The sequence below is a fragment of the Stenella coeruleoalba genome (genome assembly GCF_951394435.1).
Source record: "Stenella coeruleoalba genome assembly, chromosome: 14".
NCBI classification, from domain to species: Eukaryota; Metazoa; Chordata; class Mammalia; order Artiodactyla; family Delphinidae; genus Stenella; species Stenella coeruleoalba.
The window spans coordinates 70,613,905-70,634,392 of record NC_137160.1 but is presented as its reverse complement, the minus strand read 5'-3'; the positions used below and the strand labels follow the sequence as shown (position 1 = coordinate 70,634,392).

The 20,488-nt window shown below is 41.1% G+C and overlaps 1 protein-coding gene across 3 annotated transcripts in view; it reads left to right on the top strand.

Moving 5' to 3' along the window:
- Window positions 1–20,488, top strand: part of GRK3 (G protein-coupled receptor kinase 3) — a 117,434-nt gene that overhangs the window by 38,065 nt on the left and 58,881 nt on the right. For all 3 annotated transcript variants that reach the window (XM_079941941.1, XM_079941943.1, XM_079941942.1), the window contains exon 3: window positions 16,205–16,278. In XM_079941941.1, the coding sequence (XP_079798067.1) occupies window positions 16,205–16,278 (74 nt within the window). The remainder of the gene's footprint in view (window positions 1–16,204; window positions 16,279–20,488) is intronic.

The following is a 20,488-nucleotide window of genomic DNA, read 5'->3' as shown; positions in this document are numbered from 1 at the left end:
TTATAACAGTAGAACACAGTGAGAGCAGCTAGGACAGCTTCTTCAAGAAGCAAATATTCTTTCTTCCCTTGTAAGATGCACTTACTCTCCAAAGAAATCTTTTTTTTTTTTTCTTACTGGAAATATTTTACTGCTTTGATTTTTTTTTTTAAATTCATTGTCTTCAAAGTTTGCTCTTTCAGAATTGATTTGCTTACCATATAATCTATGACTATTTCAGAAGATTGAAATTAGGTTTGTTTTGTGGCTTCTACTTTTAAACCAAGAAGTGGGTTCAAAATTGGTGATGGAAAAGAACTTCAAATGGGATAGCTTACTGGGAACATTGATTTGGGCCCTTTTCTTCTACTGTTACTTTTTAGCTTACCTCTTTCAGAATATTAGCTTATCTCTTTCAGAATATGCCTGATTTCCTTCTCTTGAGATACCACATATTGTTACTTAATTTTTCTTTGTTTCTGATAAATATGCTGTAGGCTTTTGTTCTTTTAAAAAGCAATTTTATTGAGGTATAAAACACAATAAAATACATCCAACTTAAGTACAGAGTTTGAGTTTTGACAAAAGGGTACACCCGCGTACCTGTTATCACAATCCATATATGGACCATTTCCATCACTTTAAAAAGTGTACTCTTGCCCATTTCTAAACAGCTCATCCCAGCCCCAGGCAACCACTGATCTGCTTCTGCTTCCAGTCACAGTAGATTATATTTGCCTTTTCTCGAACATCCTATCAGTAGAATCAAATCCTGTGCTTGTGTCTGGCCCCTTTGCCTCAGCACGATGTTCTTCCTTGAGGTTCATTTATCCTGTTGCTTGTGTCGGGATTTTTGTTTCTTTTATTGCTGAATAGTGTTCCAGTGTATGGGCTTATTAACACACTTCACTTTTCATGCACATCGGGTTGTTTCCAGTTCAGGGAAATTACGAGTAAAGCTGCTTTGGATATTTTTCATCAAGTCTTGTGAACAGACTCTGTCATTTCTCTTTGGTAAGTGCCTAGGAGAGGCATTGTTGCATCTCCTGTGATAGGTACACACAGATCTTTTTGGTTTTTTGGGCGTACCATGCAGCTTGCGGGATCTTAGTTCCCTGACCAGAGATCGAACCTGTGCCCCCTGCAGTGGAAGCATGGACCCCTAACCACTTACCGCCAGGGAATTCCCAGTACACACGCATTACGATTGTTATGTCATCTTGATGAATCTACCACTTTTATCATGATGAGAAGTCTATCCTGGTAATAATATATTTGTTCTGACGTCTACTTTGTATAATATTATTATAATCACTCGAGCTTTCTTGATATTAGTGTTTGCATGGTATGTCTGTTCTCTGATCTCTGCCTTGTAATTAGACTATTTAGACCATTTACACTTAAATAATTACCAGTTTAGTTGGATTTAAATCTCGCATGTATTATTTGTTTCCTTGTTGCTTTTTTCTTTTCCAGTCTTCTTTTGGATTGGGTATATCCTAGTAAGTTGTCATCACCACTGGTTTATAATAGCTATATAGCTCTTCATTTCATTTATTTTTCTGGTGTTTCCAGGCACCTCATGTTCCGTGAACTCCTGGTGCCTTTGCCTCGGCAGGACCACCATGGTCTGCTTGGGTCCCCCTCCCAGCACCACATTTCAGAAAGTACCTCCAGGCCAAGAGCTGACCCAGCCTGGGGTCCTCCTAGTTTGCTTCCCTTCTTTCAGGGACTGTAGCCCCTTCTGTGTCTGAAAACAGTTACTTCATATATCTTGTCCAGTTTTTTGGTTGTTATTGTGGGAACTTAAGTCCGGCTCTGGTTACCATATTATGTTCTGAAGTGTAATTTTATTTTTGAAGTAAAGTATTTGGTTCTTGGCAGGAGAATGTGTTAAATATGTGAAATTGGGACTACCTGTAAAACCCTAGATGCATAACACCATTGTTATAACTTCACAAAGTGACGTAAAGATGGTGATGGTCAGTTTCTGGCTTATGCATAGCAGCACGTGTAAACCTCAGAAGCAGAAGCTTTGAAAAGGTCTGTATCAGTACCGTTTGAATGGTAACAGCCCATAATCAAGCCCTTAGGTACTCAGTGTTCTACATACAGTTCCTTTTTTAAAAAAATCATCTTATGTGTGTGTTTTTAAAAAAAAATTTTATTTATTTACCTACTTTTGGCTGCATTGAGTCTTCGTTGCTGTGCCCGGGCTTTCTCTAGTTGCAGCGAGCGGGGGCTGCTTTTCGTTGTGGTGCGCGGGCTTCTCATCGTGGTGGCTTCTCTTGTTGCAGAGCACAGTCTGTAGGCGCGCGGGCTTCAGTAGTTGCAGCGCGTGGGCTTCAGTAGTTGTGGCTCGCGGGCTCTAGAGCACAGGCTCAGTAGTTGTGGTGCATGGGCTTAGTTGCTTTGCAGCATGTGGGATCTTCCCGGACCAGGGTTCGAACCCGTGTCCCCTGCATTGGGAGGCAGATTCTTAAGCACTCCACCACCAGGGAAATCCCCTACAGATCTTTTTTTTTTTTTTTTTGCGGTACGCGGGCCTCTCACTGTTGTGGCCTCTCCTGTTGCGGAGCACAGGCTCCGGGCGCACAGGCTCAGCGGCCATGGCTCATGGGCCTAGCTGCTCCGCGGCATGTGGGATCTTCCCGGACCGGGGCATGAACCCGTGTCCTCTGCATCGGCAGGCGGACTCTCAACCACTGCACCACCAGGGAAGCCCCCCGCTACAGATCTTATTTAGTCTTCAAAATGACCCCATGCCGAGGTTGGCATCAGCCCCATTTTACAGGTGAGAGGACCTGCACTCAGAGGTGAAGATGCTTCTCACCTGCCTGGCATCTTGTAAACAGTGATGGCTGAACTGGAATTGACCTTACAGAGTTGGGGTCTGCCCCTCTCCAGAGCTCAGGCCCTCGGTCACTATCTGAGCTGATGATGTAAATAGATGAAACCCCTTAGGAGACAGCAGTAGAGTTCAGGTTAACTAGTGCTGAAACTTCCATGTATGAAGTGGTTATTTTCTTCCTGAAGTAGCTACTTCTTGCCAGGACAAAGCAGCACGATTAATTTCCCACAAGAAGTGGTTTCGAAAAAGCCCTCACCCTCTCTCCACCTTCTCTTTCTCCTTTGTTGCCTCCCACCTTCCGTCCTTTACTCTTTTTTTCTTTTCTTTATGTGTTTTCCCCCGTCTCCATCTGTCAAAATAGCAATAAGGGCAACAGCAAAAAAGAATGAAATAAAACCGACCCCAGTTTAATTCATGAAACCACAGAGTGCTAGGCTTAAATGAATCATTAGATTTTTATCTATCCCAGTCCTTTTGTTTTGCCAATCAGGAAACCAGGGAACCTTAGCACAAAGAGTTGGTGAAAACCACCCAGCTTGTTGGCTCCCACAGGAGCCAGAGTCTAGGGCGTACTGACCATGGGTGGGGTGTGGGCACCATCTGACTCTGGGGTGTCATGAATATGAGTCGGGTCTAAGCATCTTATCAGGGATAAGTGGGTAATGAAAGCAGGTGACAAGAAAGAGACTGACTGGGTTATTGCTTAAATTAGTTATTTAGGGAATGTTTCTTTGAGGAAGTGATTTGAAGAAGTGATTGGTTTTGAGAAAGAAGGAGCCCCCGTGAGGATCAGGTGGAAGAGCGTTCTCAGCCAAGAAGGAACAGCATTCTTGGCATAGGGAACAGCATGGTAATCAGCAGGGGCAGGAAAGAACACAGCAGGTTCCAGAATCAGCCAGAGGCCGAGGTGGGCAGGAATCAGGGTTTTATTTTACGTGTAATGGGAAGCTCTGGTGGGTTTTGACCATGTCCGATTTGTTTTAAGATCATTCCAGCCTTTTTAGGGCGAATGAATTATCCAAGTCAAAAGTGGGAGAGTGGAAGCAGGGAGATGAATTTGGAGGCTGCCACCATCCAGGAAGTTGGCGGTGCTGGCTTACATCAGACGAGGACAGTGGAGATGCAAGAAGCGGGTGGATTGGGATTTATTCTGAAGATAAAACCTAACAGGTCAGCTAGTGAATGTGGGGAGTGTGGGAAAAAGAAGACTCAAGGAGAACTCAAAGGCCATTTAGGGGATAGTATACTTAGTTTCTATAATTTAGGACAGCGGTCCCCAACCTTTTTGGTACCAGGGACCGGTTCCATGGAGGACAGTTTTTCCATGGACTGGGGCAGGGTGGGAGGGAGATGGTCTTGGGATGATTCAAGCGTATTACATTTATTGTGCACTCTATTTCTATTATTATTACATTGCAATATATAATGAAATAATCATACAACTCACTATAATGCAGAATCAGTGGGAGCCCTGAGCTTGTTTCGCTTGTCGCTCACTGATAGGGTTTTGATATGAGTCTGCAAGCAGTTGATTTATCATGGTCTCCATGCAGTCACACCTCTCTGCTGATGATAATCTGTATTTGCAGCCACTCCCCAGCGCTAGCATCACCGCCTCAGCTCCACCTCAGGTCATCAGGCATTAGATTCTCGTAAGGAGCACGCAACCTGGATCCCTCGCATGCGCAGTTCACAGTAGGGTTTGCGCTCCTATGAGAATCTGATGCCACCGCTGATCTGACCGGAGGCGGAGCTCAGGCTGTAATGCAGGTGATGGGGAGCGACTGTAAACACAGGTGAAGCTTCGCTCACTCGACCGGTACTGGTCCGTGGCCTGGGGGTTGGGACCCCTGACTTAGGGGAATGAATACATTCTATAAAGTATATTTCCTTAAATTATTCAAAACTATGAAAGGAAAGGAACTAGTTAATGCACAGAAAGATGAAGTGAACAGGGTAATTGAAAACACCGTGTCATCACGTCACCTTCATGCTCTATACCTGTCCTAAAGCCCCACTGCAGGACAAAGTCCCTCTTGTTACTGTCGTTCAAGTCACCCAAACTGGCCTCTGTCTTTTTTTTCTTTGTCTTTTTCTTCTAGCATATACTCCACCGATGAGTCTTACGCTCTGTCTCCCTCTGTGGGACACCACCTTCTGGCCTGTGCTTTTCTCAAAGATCCAGCCATTTGGGAATTCCCTGGTGGTCTAGTGGTTAAGACACTGTGCTTCCACTGCCGGGGAGAGGTGCGGGTTTGATAACCCGGTCGGGGAACTAAGATCCCACATGCCGTGCGTCACGGCCAAAGACAACAACGAAAGATCCAGCCATTCAGGGATTAGCTGAACCGTGAACAGTCCATTTTCTGGTGTTCCTTGTGTGCCGTTTATTTGGCACTTCCTGTGGCAAATGTAGGATTTCCAGGTGCCTCTTCCGTGCGGTTTCTCTAACTGGAATCCAAATTCCTTGAGACCAAAGATAACCTCTGATGCTGTTTTCCTCTTTGTGACTAGAAAGCATCTAGTTCAGTATTTTATACACCAGAGGAAGTGACTCTTCTTTTTTTTTTGGTCTTTTTGCTTCAGCGTGAAATCCTTTCAACTGCCATTACTGTAAAACTCTTATTTGTAGCATCTTGTGTAAACAGTAGGAGTGTAGCTACATATTCTGTGATTATTTTCTCAGCGTGAGGAGAGCATTCCAGGGGTGAAGTCATGGCCCACCAATGATGCACCCGGCGTCCTGTCCATCACCTCCGTCGTGGCCCTCGTGGGCATCTGTGCACTGCTGGCACGAGTGTTAGCATGAGCACCCACAGAAACAGAGGGCCCAGTTGGGCAGCTGTGTTCGCGGGAGAGCAGCGGGGTGCTTGTCCCCGTCACGCACAAAGGGTGGAAGGGACTTCCCACCGCCACATCCCCACTCCTGGCAGAAGGTATAAGGCCCCGAGCGTACAAAATTACAACACGTAAACGCACCATCTAACTTTTAAACATACCTATGTCATTTAATTAACAAACTTAAACATACCTATGTCATTTAATTAACAAATGGCTACAAGTTAAAATGAATTTGGACTAAATAATCAGAAACCACCCCATTGCTCTAGTAAGAAATCATTTCATAGTCATGAGGTTTCACGCCAAGATATGACAAGCCCACTCCAGCCACCAGTCACTGGAGGCGCCGCAACAGCGGCCCGTGGGCCTTCTTGCCCCGGAGGGTTGGCTGTGGCGCTGTCATCACCTGGTGTTCCGCTATCAAGGTTCTACTTTTTTGAGCCTCGAAGGCTTTTGCTGACATCTTCACATTCTGGTAGAAATATTGAGAGCCAGGTGGTAGGCAGGCACTGTTAACACATAGGGGTCAACACTTTGTACCTGTTACGGGTCGGCTCCAGGGAGGGGATGAGGATGAAAGGGTCATCTGCGGACAGACGCAGTGGCAGATGAGCATTCCAAGGAAGAGGAAGGAAGAAGGATTCAGCTTTGCCGTGTTGAGAAGAAAGAGGCCCCGCTCTAAAATCCTCCGCCCCGGATTTGAGAGCTGAGTTTAACTTTTCATGAAACAATTGCCCACTTATATTAAAAACTATTCCCCAGCAGGCTCTTTGGCATTCCGAAGCTCTGAGCACACGCGAAGCATTGTGTAACTGAGAAATACCTAGCACTGGGATTCTTCTAGTCGGATCCCTCCGCCTGCCGGATGAAGCCCATCTCCCCCCGCCCATTCAAGCCTCGGTGGTGGGATAAAGCATTCCTTCCACCTTTTCCCCATAGGAACGTGCTGTGTCCAGATTCAGAGCCTCACTCCTTCCTTATCTCCATGGAAATTTCCTGTCTCTGGCCACTTGTTCTTTCTCTCGGCTCTGTAGCCCGTTAATCTCTCCACACCTGGCCTGTACTTCACTTCTTCCCGGAACCATCTGTGACTATAGCGCGAGCCGTACTGATCTTCCCTTAGTAAATTTATCAAACGTTTATTGAGCCGATTGAGAACTGGTCATTGTGCTGAGGATTAGAGAGAAAACCCCACACGAGCAGGCCGTTGCCCTCCCAGAGCCCCTGAGTAAACAACCGGTGACGTCGTTAGAGGTGCAGCCTTTCTTGACACCATGCCGCTGTGTATTCCCAAGGCCGGCGTCACGTTTAATGGGGAGATACTAGAAGTATTGCCATTGAACGCCAGGAACAGACAAGGAACAAGAAATGGACACATTGATCACGCCGACAGGACCAGTACCCAAGAGGTGGAGGGCCCGAAGGATTCCTTGAGCAGCGGTGCCGAGTAGCAAACCTCAATACAGAAGGCCCTGGCCGTGCTCGTGAGCAAAGACCTGTAACCCAGGGTGAAAATGGAACCTTAAACATATGAAAAGATGTTCAACTTGATTAAAGATTGGCAAAGCGCAAATTACTCTGAACTATTATTATTTTTCTTAATCTTTCAAATTGTCACGAGATCCGGAAGTTTAATAACACACTTTTGGTATGGCCGTGGGTTTAAAAACAGGAGCTGATGCATTGCCGGTGGGTGTATGAACAGGTACTGGTCGGATGGGGCTAATTTGGCTGGGTCTATTAAAATACCAGAAAGTCTATATAACCTTTGGCTCAGGAGTTTCACTCAGAGGAACGTATCCTACAAATAGGCTTGAACACATGAGAAATGATGTACGGAGAGGGTTATTTATTGCAGCAATTTTGTAAAAGCAAAATATTTCCTGCAGCCCAAATGTTCACCATTAGGGAACAAGTTACGTAACTTCTGACATTCCATCCGCTGGAATAATGCAGCGGTAAGGAGCGGCCAGGTAGCTCTTCGTGACTAGTATAGAAAGATCTCCACGGTCTCAAGTTATGAAAAACAGGCTGACGGAAACAGTATGGTAGGAAATAAGAGTTCGTCTTTGCGCCTGCCTTTGTGCTGTGTTAGGAGGTAACGCAGCGCCTATAACAGAGACCCACACATGAGAGTGTCTCTCTCATCCGTAGCGGTGCAGGGTTAGCGGGAGGCCCCCCTCCATGTGCCACGCTCTTGCCATGTTGTGGCGCTGGTGTCCCTAGGACTGCAGAGTTTCCTGCATCGAGCTGGGTGAAGGAATCGCACGGATTTCTTAGCACCTGGCCGAGAAGTAACACACATCACTTCCCCGAAAAGATACAAGGAACCAGTAATAGCCATTACCTTGGGGGTGATGGTGGTGGGTGCGCTACTGGGAAGATGAAGGACATGGACCAGAAGGAAACTTTTCATTTTATACCTTTTTAATTTATTTTTGCAACTTTGAGACATTTTGTCCATTCATAAGATAAAAAGAGATAGTTGCGAGTTAGTGGCCTTGAAAGCACTAAGGACCCAGGGCCGTGGGAGCACAGAGAGGGATAGCTCCTCCACCTGGCTGGGCTGGGGAGCTCTTCGAATTTTACTGCGTTACGTGATGCTCAGTTGAGGTCCTGAAGGTAAAGTGGGTGTTAACCAGGTCAAGTCTGGAGGGGATGAGAAGGGTGGGGGTGGGGAAGCGGGTAGAGAGGTGGTTGGCAAGAAGGGAGCTGGTGCTGAGAAGGGGAGTCTGTTTCAGGTGGAGTGAGGAGCGTGTGTGAAGGCACAGAGGCGTGTTGAGTGACCTGCGCTTGCGTCCGGCCGTGCTGGGCAGGTGAGCGCTGTAGCTCTGGGGAGGTGTGGGGCAGAGCGGGGCGTGCATTGCAGTGCAGATGTTAGAGGCTGGGTCTCATCCAGTGTTCTGTGCAATGATGAGTTCAAAAGCAAGGGAGCAGCATGGTCAGATCTAGGCAGCAGCACGCAGGATGAATGGGAAAGGAGACTGGACGAATGTTGAGGTGGCCGTGCCGTGATCTAGGAAGCAATGCATCTCTCCCTGCAAAGCGAGTATGGCAGTTAACTAACGCAACGCAGTTAGGTATTATCTTTTATGTATGTCTATCAGTACCTCCAATCAGATTGCAGTTGCTCTGAGAACCCCTTTATTTACACTTGTAGCACCATGACATAAATGCTTATTGGTTGGGCTTCCCTGATGGCACAGTGGTTAAGAATCCATCTGCCGATGCAGGGGACACGGGTTCGATCCCTGGTCCGGGAAGACCCCACATGCCAAGAAGCAACTAAGCCCGTGCACAAGTACTGAGCCTGCACTCTAGAGCCCATGAGCCATAACTACGGAAGCCCGTGTGCCTACAGCCCGTGCTCTGCAACAAGAGAAGCCACTGCAACGAGAAGCCTGTGCACCGCAATGAGGAGTAGCCCCTGCTCGCCGCAACTAGAGAAAGCCCGCGCACAGCAACGAAGACCCAATGCAGCCAAAAAAAACCCAAAACCAAACAAACAAAAAACTTATTGGTTGATTCTCTTTTGTTTTAAGTAAACCTTTAATGGAATATATGTATGGAAAAGTGCTCAAGTTCAAGTGCATAGTGTCATGAATTACCACCAAGTGAACACCCATGCATTAATTGGTTGATTGTTATTCTGTTTCTTCCTTGTTAAAATTATGGTTAGACCCAGTGTGTTTTACACACCCTCCCCACTTTGTCCTGGCCATGTTTAATCTGTGATGTACACACATACCCTAATTTCCATACTGCCAGCTTTAATCATTGTTCTTTGAGACGTCTTTGGGAAATATAAATCAGGTGGATTGTTGGAATAATACTTCTATTTTAAGTTATTTTAAATCTCACTTTATTTTGTCATTTTGTTTGTTTACTATTAGATGTGCATTAAACTGTTATAAATGAAAACAATTGACCCCAGTCTGGAAAGAGTATTGGCATGGTGCATAGCCAGAAATTTTTTTCTTTTCCGTCATTTCATAATGTTGGTAAAGGCTGAAAGTAATCCAACTATTGCAAGGGTTTAGATATACTTTTCTTGCCACTGAATTTTCACATTTTCCTCCCAGTCCCAATTTCCTTTGTTCCCTTTTGAAGTAAGAGCCAATTGCTTGGAACATTCTGTGAATTTTTCTTTGGCCACGTTCATTACCATTTGTGCTTTTGTCTACTAGACTTAATATTCAGGGCCCCAAATCTCTCCATTCTCTAAATGAGTGATCTCATTAATTATGAGATGTGCTGAATTTCAATTGGAGGTGGGGTAGATAATTTGGATATTTAGAAGACCTATTTACAATATTCCTCAACTACATTTTGTTACTAATTTTCTTCTGTAAGGTTTTAAGTCAGGAAGTGAAAGTTCTAGTTTGATAAGCAGAGTCAAATAAAAAAATATATTTAAGGTTTGCATGAAGTAGGTAAAAGTAATTAACTAATTATTCGTTTTGATTTATATTTATTTATTCCTCTTGGGACTTGGAAGAAATGAAAGGGAGAATTATTCAGTGGGAATTTAAGTTAGTATTATTCATCTAGGAGGGGCATGGTGCCCTGTGGGAGTTTTCCGTGTTTACATCTGTATGCTTGCTTTCTGTATTTTTGAGTTTGCTTTTCTAGTTATCATTTCAGATTTCCTTTGTTTTCACTTGTAAAGACCATTGTGTATCCTCAGTGTGTCAGAGTAGCTGTTTCCAGCCTCTGCATTACCCAGAACCTTTGTAATTACTTATTTTAGTCCCATGCCTCTGTGTGTGAATGATTTTATCTTCCATACAAACTCGTGCTTTATGAAGAACATCCTGTAGAGACTGACAACCATGTTAAGTGATCAGGCATTAGCTTCTGGAAATTTTAGATCCCAATTTGTGATCGACTTAAAGCCACTGTTCAGGAACATCTTTTGAGCCTTGTTCCTGGCTTAGTTGTATGTACCTAATCTTATTTTTCTTTCTTCTTTAGCACCAGTTTTTTTTTTTTTTTTTTTTTTTTGGTGGGGTGGCAGGAAGAGTCAGGTTTATTGAGGTATAATTTAAATAAAACTCACCATCTACAATGTACAATTCTGTGAGTTTTGACAAATTCATAAAGTTGTATAACGACTACCAAAGTCAAGATACAGAGTGATTCATCACCTCCACAAATGTTCTAGTGCCCTTTATGGTTGACCGCCACACCCCACCCCAACCCCTGGCAACCACTGATCTAGTTGTTCCTGTGGTTCCTCCTTTTCCAGAATGACACATAAGTGGACTCATTTAGCATGTAGCCTTTGGGTCTGGTTTCTTTCACTTAGCACAGTGCATTGGAGATTCACGTATAGTGGATGTATCAGTAGTTCATGCCTTTGTCTTGTTGAGTACTGTTCCATCGTATGGGTACGTCACAGTTTACCTAGCCATCAATTGAAGAACATTTGGGTTATACCCAGTTTTTTGATATTATATATGAAGCTACTACAAATAGCCGTGTTCAGATTTTTGTGTGAACATAAATTTTCATTCCTATTGGGTAAATACCTAGGAGTGTGATTATTTGGGTTGAATGGGAAATGGATATTTTAACTTTAAAGAGATGTTTTCCAATGAGCCTGCATTCCTACTAGCAGTCTAGGAGAGTTCCAGTTACTCCACATCCTTTGCTCGTCAGCAATGGCATTCATTGTCTCTCTCTCTTTTTTTTGGCTATTCTAAGAAGTATATAGTGATATCTCACTGTGTTTTTAATTTGCATTTTCCTAATGACTAACAATGTTGGACATCTTTTCATGTGCTTATTTTACATTTATATATCATCTTTGGTGAAAATACTCAAATCTTCTGCTCAATTTTTTAAAATACTGGGTTGTTTATATTCTCATCATCGAGTTTTGAGAATTCTTTGTATACTTTGGATACAGGTTCTCTATCAGATATGTATATTGCAAATATTTTCTCCAAATCTGTGGCCTGTCTTTGCTTTCCCTTTGTAAGTAATGAGTAATTTATGGGAGATTACTTTTGAGACTGTGTAAATAATTTTGTTCCGTATCAAACTTTTGCCGCCGGGTTTTGGCACCTGTTGATTTTCTAACTCCATCATTCCTTCTGTAGTTTTTGGTTGGTATTTGATGCTAAGGAAGAGCTTCCCCTTCTTTCCTTTATTCTTCTCCTCCCTTCTTCCTTCTTTCCCCTTCCCTCCATTGTAGAGTCACAGCCCATCAATCATCCCAGCCAGCACAGTAACTCCCCTCTTTGCCTGTTGATTCAGAGGCACGAGGAGTCCAAGACATAATATATGCTTCTCAGCGAACGAAGCTTCTGGTTGCCAAAATTTGATATTGTCAGTCTTCTGAACTCTGCCCTTCTAGTGGTTATGAAGTGGTATCTCAAAGTGATTTAATTTATATTTGCATGATGACCAACGGTATTGAGCCCTTTTAATGTGCTTATTGGCTAGTCATATTTCTTCCTTTGTGAAGTGTTCACATTTTTTGCCCATTCTTTTATTGGGTTGTTTCGTTTTAAAAATTGATTTGTAAGAGGTTTTTTTTTAATGTATACATAAACGGGATATAGGCCTTTTTCAGATTTGTTTCTTTCTTTTTTTCTTTTCCCATTTGGATATAAGTATTTTCTAGCACCATTTGTTGAAAAGACTTCCTTTTCCTAATAAATTGCTTTGCTATCTTTGTAGAAAATAGGTTGAGCACATATAAGTGTATTTCTGGATCCTCTATTCTGTTTCATGATTTAGTCTTATGCCAGTACCACACTGTGTTGATTACCATGGCTGTATAATGAGTCCTGAAATTAAGCAGTGTAAGTCCTTGAACCTTTTGCTTCTTTCTCAAGATGTTTTGGGTATTCCAGGTTTTTCGCCTTTCCATATACATTTTATTTATTTATTTATTTATTTATTATTTTTTATTTTTTTTATTTATCAATTTTATTTTTTCAGTAAGCTTTTTTTTTTTTTTTAACATCTTTATTGGGGTATAATTGCTTTACAATGGTGTGTTAGTTTCTGCTTTACAACAAAGTGAATCAGTTATACATATACATTCCATATACATTTTAGAATCAGCTTGTCAGTTTCTTTAAAAAGCCGATGGGGATTATCATTAGGATTGCATTGACTCCATAGATCAATTTGGGGAGAATTAACATCTGCAATAGTGAGTCTTCCAATCCATGAACTGACTATATCTTTCCATTTATTTAGATCTTCTTTAACATCTTTCAGTCATATTATATAGTTTTCCACTTAGTGGCATTGTATATCTCTTATTTATTTATTCTTAAGTATTGGTTCTTTTTTGATGTTATTGCAGATGGACTTGTTTCAGAATTCCATCTTAAAGCTGTGTGATGTGAGTGTATCTAATGTCATCGATTCTTTCAGCTAATGACCTTGTGTTTTATGGTCATTTATGGATCTTCCTAAATTCACTTATATATTCTAGTAGTTATTTTGTAGATAGGATTTGTTATATAGTTAATCACGTTGTCTAGGGATAAAATTCGTTTTAATTCTTCCTTTTCAATTTTAGTAAGTTTTATTTCCTTTTCTTATTGCACTGGCTGAGACCTCACAATATTGAATAGAAGGTGTGAGATTAGGCATTCTGGCCTTTTCGAATCTGAAATGCTTTGTACTTTGTTTATCCCACAGCTCAGAGAGGTCTTATTGACATTCTGTTTGATCATTGATCTCAGCATCATATTTAATTACTTTATATAATTTCCCATAAATTACAGTTATTTCATTTGTTTACTACTTTGTTGTCTGCCCCTTACACAAAGCCATAAGTCTCTTATGGGAAAAACTCTGTCTTCACCAGCATATAGCACGGTGACTCTTAGTAGACACTCAGTAAATGCTTTGTCAAATGAGTAAATTTTGGTAGGAACTTTTAGCAGTTATGCAGTCTATCCTCCTTCCCAGTGTTTGAATCTCCTTGGTAAAACCTAGGACAGGTATTATTTCTTACAAGATTTTTTTCATATTCTTCTTTCCCTCTTTTTCATTTTTTAGGTGGTTATATTTCAATTTCCCATAGAAACCACGTACATTTAATGCTTTCAAAAGTTCTTAATTGATCTCTTATAAAAGATAATACAATTCTTTCTACCAATTTTTGCAAAATATTTTAGTGGCAAATTGGGATAGTTTGCCTTTCCTGGATGTTACATACACTCGGAAGTTAATCAGTATTCAGGCAGTTTGCAGTGGTTCAAATATAGAAACAAGGGTAAACACATTCCACAGTTACCTAGTAAGCAGGTGTTGGCTCACTACTTTTTATTCTTTGAAATCTGGAGAAATCGCACTGATGAAGTGAACCAGTTAGGCAAATTATTTCCTTATTTTTGCCCTTTAGCTTTCGTTCTAATCTGAGTAATGCTTCATTTTTTTTTTTAATGTAATTTAAGTCTAGTGAAGGTAAATTGCATTCAGCCTGGAACACAACGATCTAGGATGTATCCAAAAGGCAAAATATCTTTCTTCTGGCTGCCCCATTTTAACAGCTGCTGTGACAGAAAGTAATGCTTCAGTTTATGTACAGACACGAGGAAAATACTGTTTTTTCCCCCTATATGATGTTCCAAGTAATTCTTTGGCTTATCTTACACATTGATGATGGAAATTGCATTAAAGAAGTAGGTAAACAACATATTAAGTTGGATGTTTATTCATTCAACTCCCTTTCTTCATCCTCCTCCTTCTTTCTTTCCTCTCCCTTCCAGTTTACAAGTGGAGATTTCAACAGTCCTCCACCGATAATGGAGAGAATAAATAGACAGTCAGTAAGATTTAGGGCACCCGGACAGGCCTATCAACCAACTTGGCCTAATTGCTTTTTTACTTTATTTAATGAAACACTCCACCCTATATACTGTTTCTCTTTTTTTTTTTCAAGTACCCTTGAAACATTCACCTAGAGGGACCAAGTCTGGGGCCAAAACCAAGTTTCAATAAATTTAAAAACATTGGAAGTCCTACTGAATGTGTTCTCTGACCACAACAGAATTAAACAGAAATCAATATCCCAAAAATACCTGAAAAAAAAAAACCCCCAAATATCTGGAAATTAAACTACACATTCCTGAATGACTCATGAGCCAAAGAAGAAATGACGAGGGAAATTGGAAATTACTTTGAAATGAATGAGAACAAAAAGTCAACCTTTCTCTTATTTAAAATAAAAATATTAACATGCACATCGGTAGAGATTCACATCTTCAGTTCTTCCTACTCGTCTGCTTCTTGAATTCCCTACTCCCTCCGTATGTTGGCCCTGCTGCAGTCCCTTGACAGTATGAGCACGGCCGTGCTGCTGCTGGAGCTGTGCACCCAGCCCCTGTTAGTCTGGTCTTGCCAATCTAACCAAGTAGTCCAAATACCTTTCTTCCAGTTCCACTGAACAAACATTTACCGTTTTCAAAGGTCATGTTCCTGGAAGCATGGAGGGGAATTTATGGGGCAACAACAGACAGGCTCAAGTTATATAACTCTTATGTTAACTTGAATGAAAATCTTTTCAAAGCAGCTTCCTTCCTGTCCTACCTGGGGAGTTCTGATCTACCTTTGCCCAACATTTTAGACTTTTTGTGAGTCTTTCTTCACTTTTTTTTTTTTCCTGTGACTTCTGTCTCTCCTAACAATCCTTTAATTGTTTGGACCTTCTCATTGCTTTTGACTTTTCGTAATCTCCCAGTATCTCTGCCCTCAGTCTGGTGTCAGCTTGTCCTCTCCAGCTTCATTCATTCACTGAGGCTTGACTAGGTGCAAGGCATTGAGCTGGCCACTGGGTTTGGTCCTGGGGTGGGAGACTTGTAATCAGATAATTAACCTGGGTGAGCACTTTGGCAGAGGCATGTTGGAAGGGCCATGCGAACAAACATTCTTTCAACACATATTAATTGGCCTCCCACTGTGTAGCAGGCACTGTGCAATGGGGGTGGTATCCCGGGCAGAAGGTACTGATTGCTTGAAGATGAGGCGTGGATCTGGGAATGGGTGATCTGCTCTGGCACGAGGTATTTGGTAGGGACTTGGAGGGACTTGAGCTAATAAGTGGTGAGAGGAAAGCCTAGAAAGGTTAGGAAAGTACTTCTTTTGTTTTTCTTAAGGGAGTTGTAGTTCTGTTTCTGTGGCGTAGCATTTATTAGCTCCATGGTGACTCTTACCAACTTCTGTATTACCTGTATCTCTGATTTCTTTGGTTAACCTTCCACTTGTTCTGGTGCCCAGTAGCACTAAGTGGTGCTAAACACTAGCACTGTTAATTGTGCAGTTTTTAAAAGTGGGAGGGGGGCTGCCAAGAGAGAAGGAGCCTCAAAGCAGGGCACCAGGGGTGTGATTCTCTTAACTTTACCTGGATTATTTCCTTTTAGGCGTTAAGTAGCCTCTTGAAACCCCCTTTTTTATTTTAAGGGTAGGGGAGGAAGAGGTTGAAACAAATGAATTTGAAAACACCCTGTGGGATAAAATTTACATTCATCGCCCACCCTGAAATTTTTTATTCTTTTTCTTTAGGTTTCTTGCTATTTAAAGATTTTTGTTTGAATGAAATTAATGAAGCTGTACCTCAGGTGAAGTTTTATGAAGAGGTAAGAAGTGACTGTTTTATCAATGCTTTTATTTCAAAAGCATATTTAAACTGTACTTTGGGAAATATTAAGACTACTAGATATCTTAGAGATTCGTCAGAAGTAATTAGTACTACAAGATATAGTTTTAGAGATGCTGACAACAACTATAAAAATCATATTTTTAAAGCTCTGTAGTGTTCTGGAATCAGTGAGGAATAGTTGGACTCAGATTCCAGAGGAGGAAGAATCATTCAGAGGTGCACTGAGCATTACCGGCCATTTTATTTTCTGCAGAAGCACGCTGATTCTGGACACAGAAGCCGAGGCAGGGGGCTGCTACTGGGTGAAAGAGAAACTAGCAAAGGTTTATGGTCACACATTACTAGAGTGACAAATTGGAGACTTGGTGGGAAAAACCCACAGCTGGTTTTCCCAGCAGGACATTGGGAGGGGATCTGAAGAGGGAGGCCAAGAGCTTCTGGAAGACACATTGAAACCTCCCACAGCCTTGTGGTATTAAACGGTATTGAAATGTACACCTGTTGTGGCAGGAATCCGAAAACAGAACAGGCAAGAGATGAAAACCCCACTGAAGAGCCATAACCACTCATCACCTGGGGTGGCGGCTGGTCCAGGTGTGGTGGGCAGTGAGAATCCAGCTTTGGCCCCTGGCAGGAGGCTGCTTCTGGGAGACAGAAAAACCAGAAGAGGTTTCTGGATCTGGAGTAAAAAACAGATGAAGCTGGGAATTCCGTGGCGGTCCAGTGGTTAGAACTCCGTGCTCTCGCTGCCAAGGGCCTGGGTTCAGTCCCTGGTCAGGGAACTAGGATCCCATAGCCGTGCGGTGCAGACAAACCCTCACCCTCCCGCCCCCCGCAAAACAGTTAAAAACTTATAACATCAAACATATTAAAAATAAGAAAAAACAACGAAGCTGGAGGAGCCCCCAAAACATGATGAGTCCTGTGCTCAGGACACATGCCAAGTTTTGAAGCTTGAGTGGGCCGGGGGGCCAAAGAGCTATCCTGAAGACTTCTTAAGGGCAGAACTGAATCCAGTGCTGAGGAGACAGAGGTCTCATTGAACTCCATGGAGACCCAGGCCTTAGAACAGGGACCAACCAGAGGCAGACTGAGTCCTACACAAATGGCAGGGCAGACCAGCCCAGCTCAACCCCCTGTTGGGTGATGAACTCCCTCCCTACCTGTGCAACAGAGAATAAGGGGAGCTCTCTGTCTCTTTTGCAGGTAGAAAATAACAATATATAGAGACTCTCCAATCTTCACCATACAGTAAAAAATGATTTTCCACCTAAGAAGCAAGATCACATGACTTTTAAACAAGGCAATAGAAGCAGACCCACAGATGAATCAGATATTGGAGTTAGTTGACAAGTACCTAAAAATAACTGTAAATATGTTCCAGACAATAGAGAAAAAGATGGACAAAATAATTAGATGGAGGAATAGAGAGTTTCAGCATAATTTGAATGTATTGTGGAAAACCAAACAGATATTCTAGAACATAAAGTATGAAATTAGAACCTAGTGGTTAGAACCAATAACAGATTGTCACAGTGCGAGACAGGATTAACGAATAGGGAAGCAGGTCAGTAGGTCATCTCAAACTGAAATACAGAGAAAAAAGAATATAAAAAAGAAATAAGGGCATTAGAGACATGTGAGGCATACCTAAAAGGTCTAACACATGTAAAGTTGGACTCCCAGAAAGGAAGAGAGAGAATGGTACAGAAGCAGTATTTGAAGATATAATACTAAGAGTATTACAAAATGATGAAAGTCAGCAGCTTACAGATTCAAAAAACTTAGAACACCCCAAGCAGGATGAGTACAGAGGAAACGTATCTTTGCACATCAATATAAGACTGTGGAAACCTGTGACAGAGAGAAAATTTTAAAAGCAACCAGAGGTTAGAAAAAGACACCTCATTTTTAAAGGGGCAGTAATATGAACAAAACGACTGTGACATATTAAAATAAATGATTAAGAAAAAAGAAAGACAGACAATGAAATGGCCATCTTTCAAGTAATCAGAGAAAAAAGCTGCCAACCTAGAATTCTTTCCTCAGCCAAAACTTCCTTCAAAAATGAAGGTGAAATAAAGATATTTTCAGACAAAAACCAAGAGAATTTGTCAGTAGTGAAACTGCATTACCATAAATACTAAAGGGAGCTACTGTAAGCAGAAGGGAAATTACCCCAGATGGAAATGCAGGAAGGAATGAAAGACATTATAAAGAGTAAATATGTATGTGAAATATATGAATGTTGACCATACAAAACTATAATATGTTTTTAGAGTTTAAAGTGTAAAACTAAAATGTATGAGAGTAGCACAAAAGGCAGGAGAGGGGTTAATAAAGTTAAAATATCTTAAGATTCTAGGATTATTGGGGATAGTAAAAATAATAATTTGCATTGACTTGTAAAGGATGCATATTGTAATCTCTAAGGTAACTTTTAAAAGAATAAAATGTGTATGTTAAAAGAGAGGAGATGTGGAATAAAACAACATTGTATTAATCCAAAAAAAAAAAAAAGAATAAAAGGTGGACATAAAGTAGGAGGTCAAATTGAAAATAAAGAGTAAGGTGGTAACTATAAATTCATCTATATAAATATTGATGATTACATTTAATATAAATGGACTAAATACTCCCAGTAAAAGACTAAGTTTGTCAGACTGGATAAATAACCAAAACCATGTGATATACTGCTTATAAGTGAGATGCTTTATTTATGTATTTTAAGATATCTTATTTTTTGATTAACCTATAGTTGCTGTACAATATTATATAAGTTACAGGTATACAGTATAGTGATTCAATTTTTAAAGAAGTGGTATACTTTAAACAGAAGGATGGAAGAGGATATGTAATATACACACTAACTGAAGCAAAGCTGGTATAGCTATACTAATATCAGACAAAGTACATGGCAATGCTACTTTGAGATAAAGAGAGATTATTTCATAATGATTGAGGAGTCAGCATCTGTATCTTACAAATAACGAAGTTTAAAATATTTAAAGCAAAAATTGGCAGGAAGATCCAAAACAAAATAATTCTACAACCCTAGTGGGACACCTACATACTTCAAGAACTTGTAGAAGAAACAGGCAAAAAATTAGTAAGGATATAGAAGATCTTAATAAAGTGATGAATAAACTTGACCTAATTGACCCAGCAGAAACAGAGTTTTGCATTCTTTAAAGTACATATGAAACATTTACCAAAATAGATCATATGCTGGACCCTAAAGAAAACTTTCTACAAATTTCAAGATTGAAATTGTTCAGAGTATGTTCTCTGACCACAGTGGACTTAAGCTCAAATTTAATAACAGTGTTAAGTAAGAAATCCTTAGCTGCCTGGAAACAAATAACTTCTAAATAATTTAAGGGTCAAAGAGGAAATTAAAATTGAACTTAGAGAATATATTAATTGAAATATATTTAAGAAATGACATATGCCAATATTATTAGCATGATCTGTCTTTACCCTAAAACATTTGAAATGGTCCAAAGAAAGCATGGCATAATTAGGGCTGATATTAGTAATCTTTGTATCTTTGAAAATTGGAAGAATATTCCCTTTTTTCCTGGTTTATTGATATACATGAAAATGACATTTTTCTACATTTAAAAAATTATATTAATGTATTTCCGGGAAGAATGATCAAATGATGATGCACATGTAGCATCATGTGAAAAAAAAAGTTATCTAAATCCCAAAGTCTTCCACTGAGTATGAAGTGACTTTATTATTTCAGTCTGAATCAGGCATTTTATCTGGACGAGACTCACAGCTTGATGTGTCAAAAAATTTTTTTCTTTCCTGTGTTCTTAAAAGCTTCTCTCCAATTTCAGCATGTACTCAGCTGCTTTGTCAAAGAGAAAGCAATCTCGTTTAGTAGATGAAACAGATGGGCAACCTACGTAGTTATTTCTTAAGCACTTCTGGCCACTATGGTGGTGACTACTGCTGATGTGTTTCCATTTGAACTTCAGACATCGGAGTTTCTCTTCGTTGGCTTGTTCCTCAGCTCTTCTCTCCTCTCTCCTGGCCTGGTGTGATGGATCTGGCCTATCAGGTTATCCCCTTGGAGGAAAATGCTTCAGGGCTCCTCAGCAACTTGCTTTGTGTTCTTTAATTGACAATACCATCCACCTTGGAGTTTCAGATACAGTTGTGTAAGTCAGTACAGC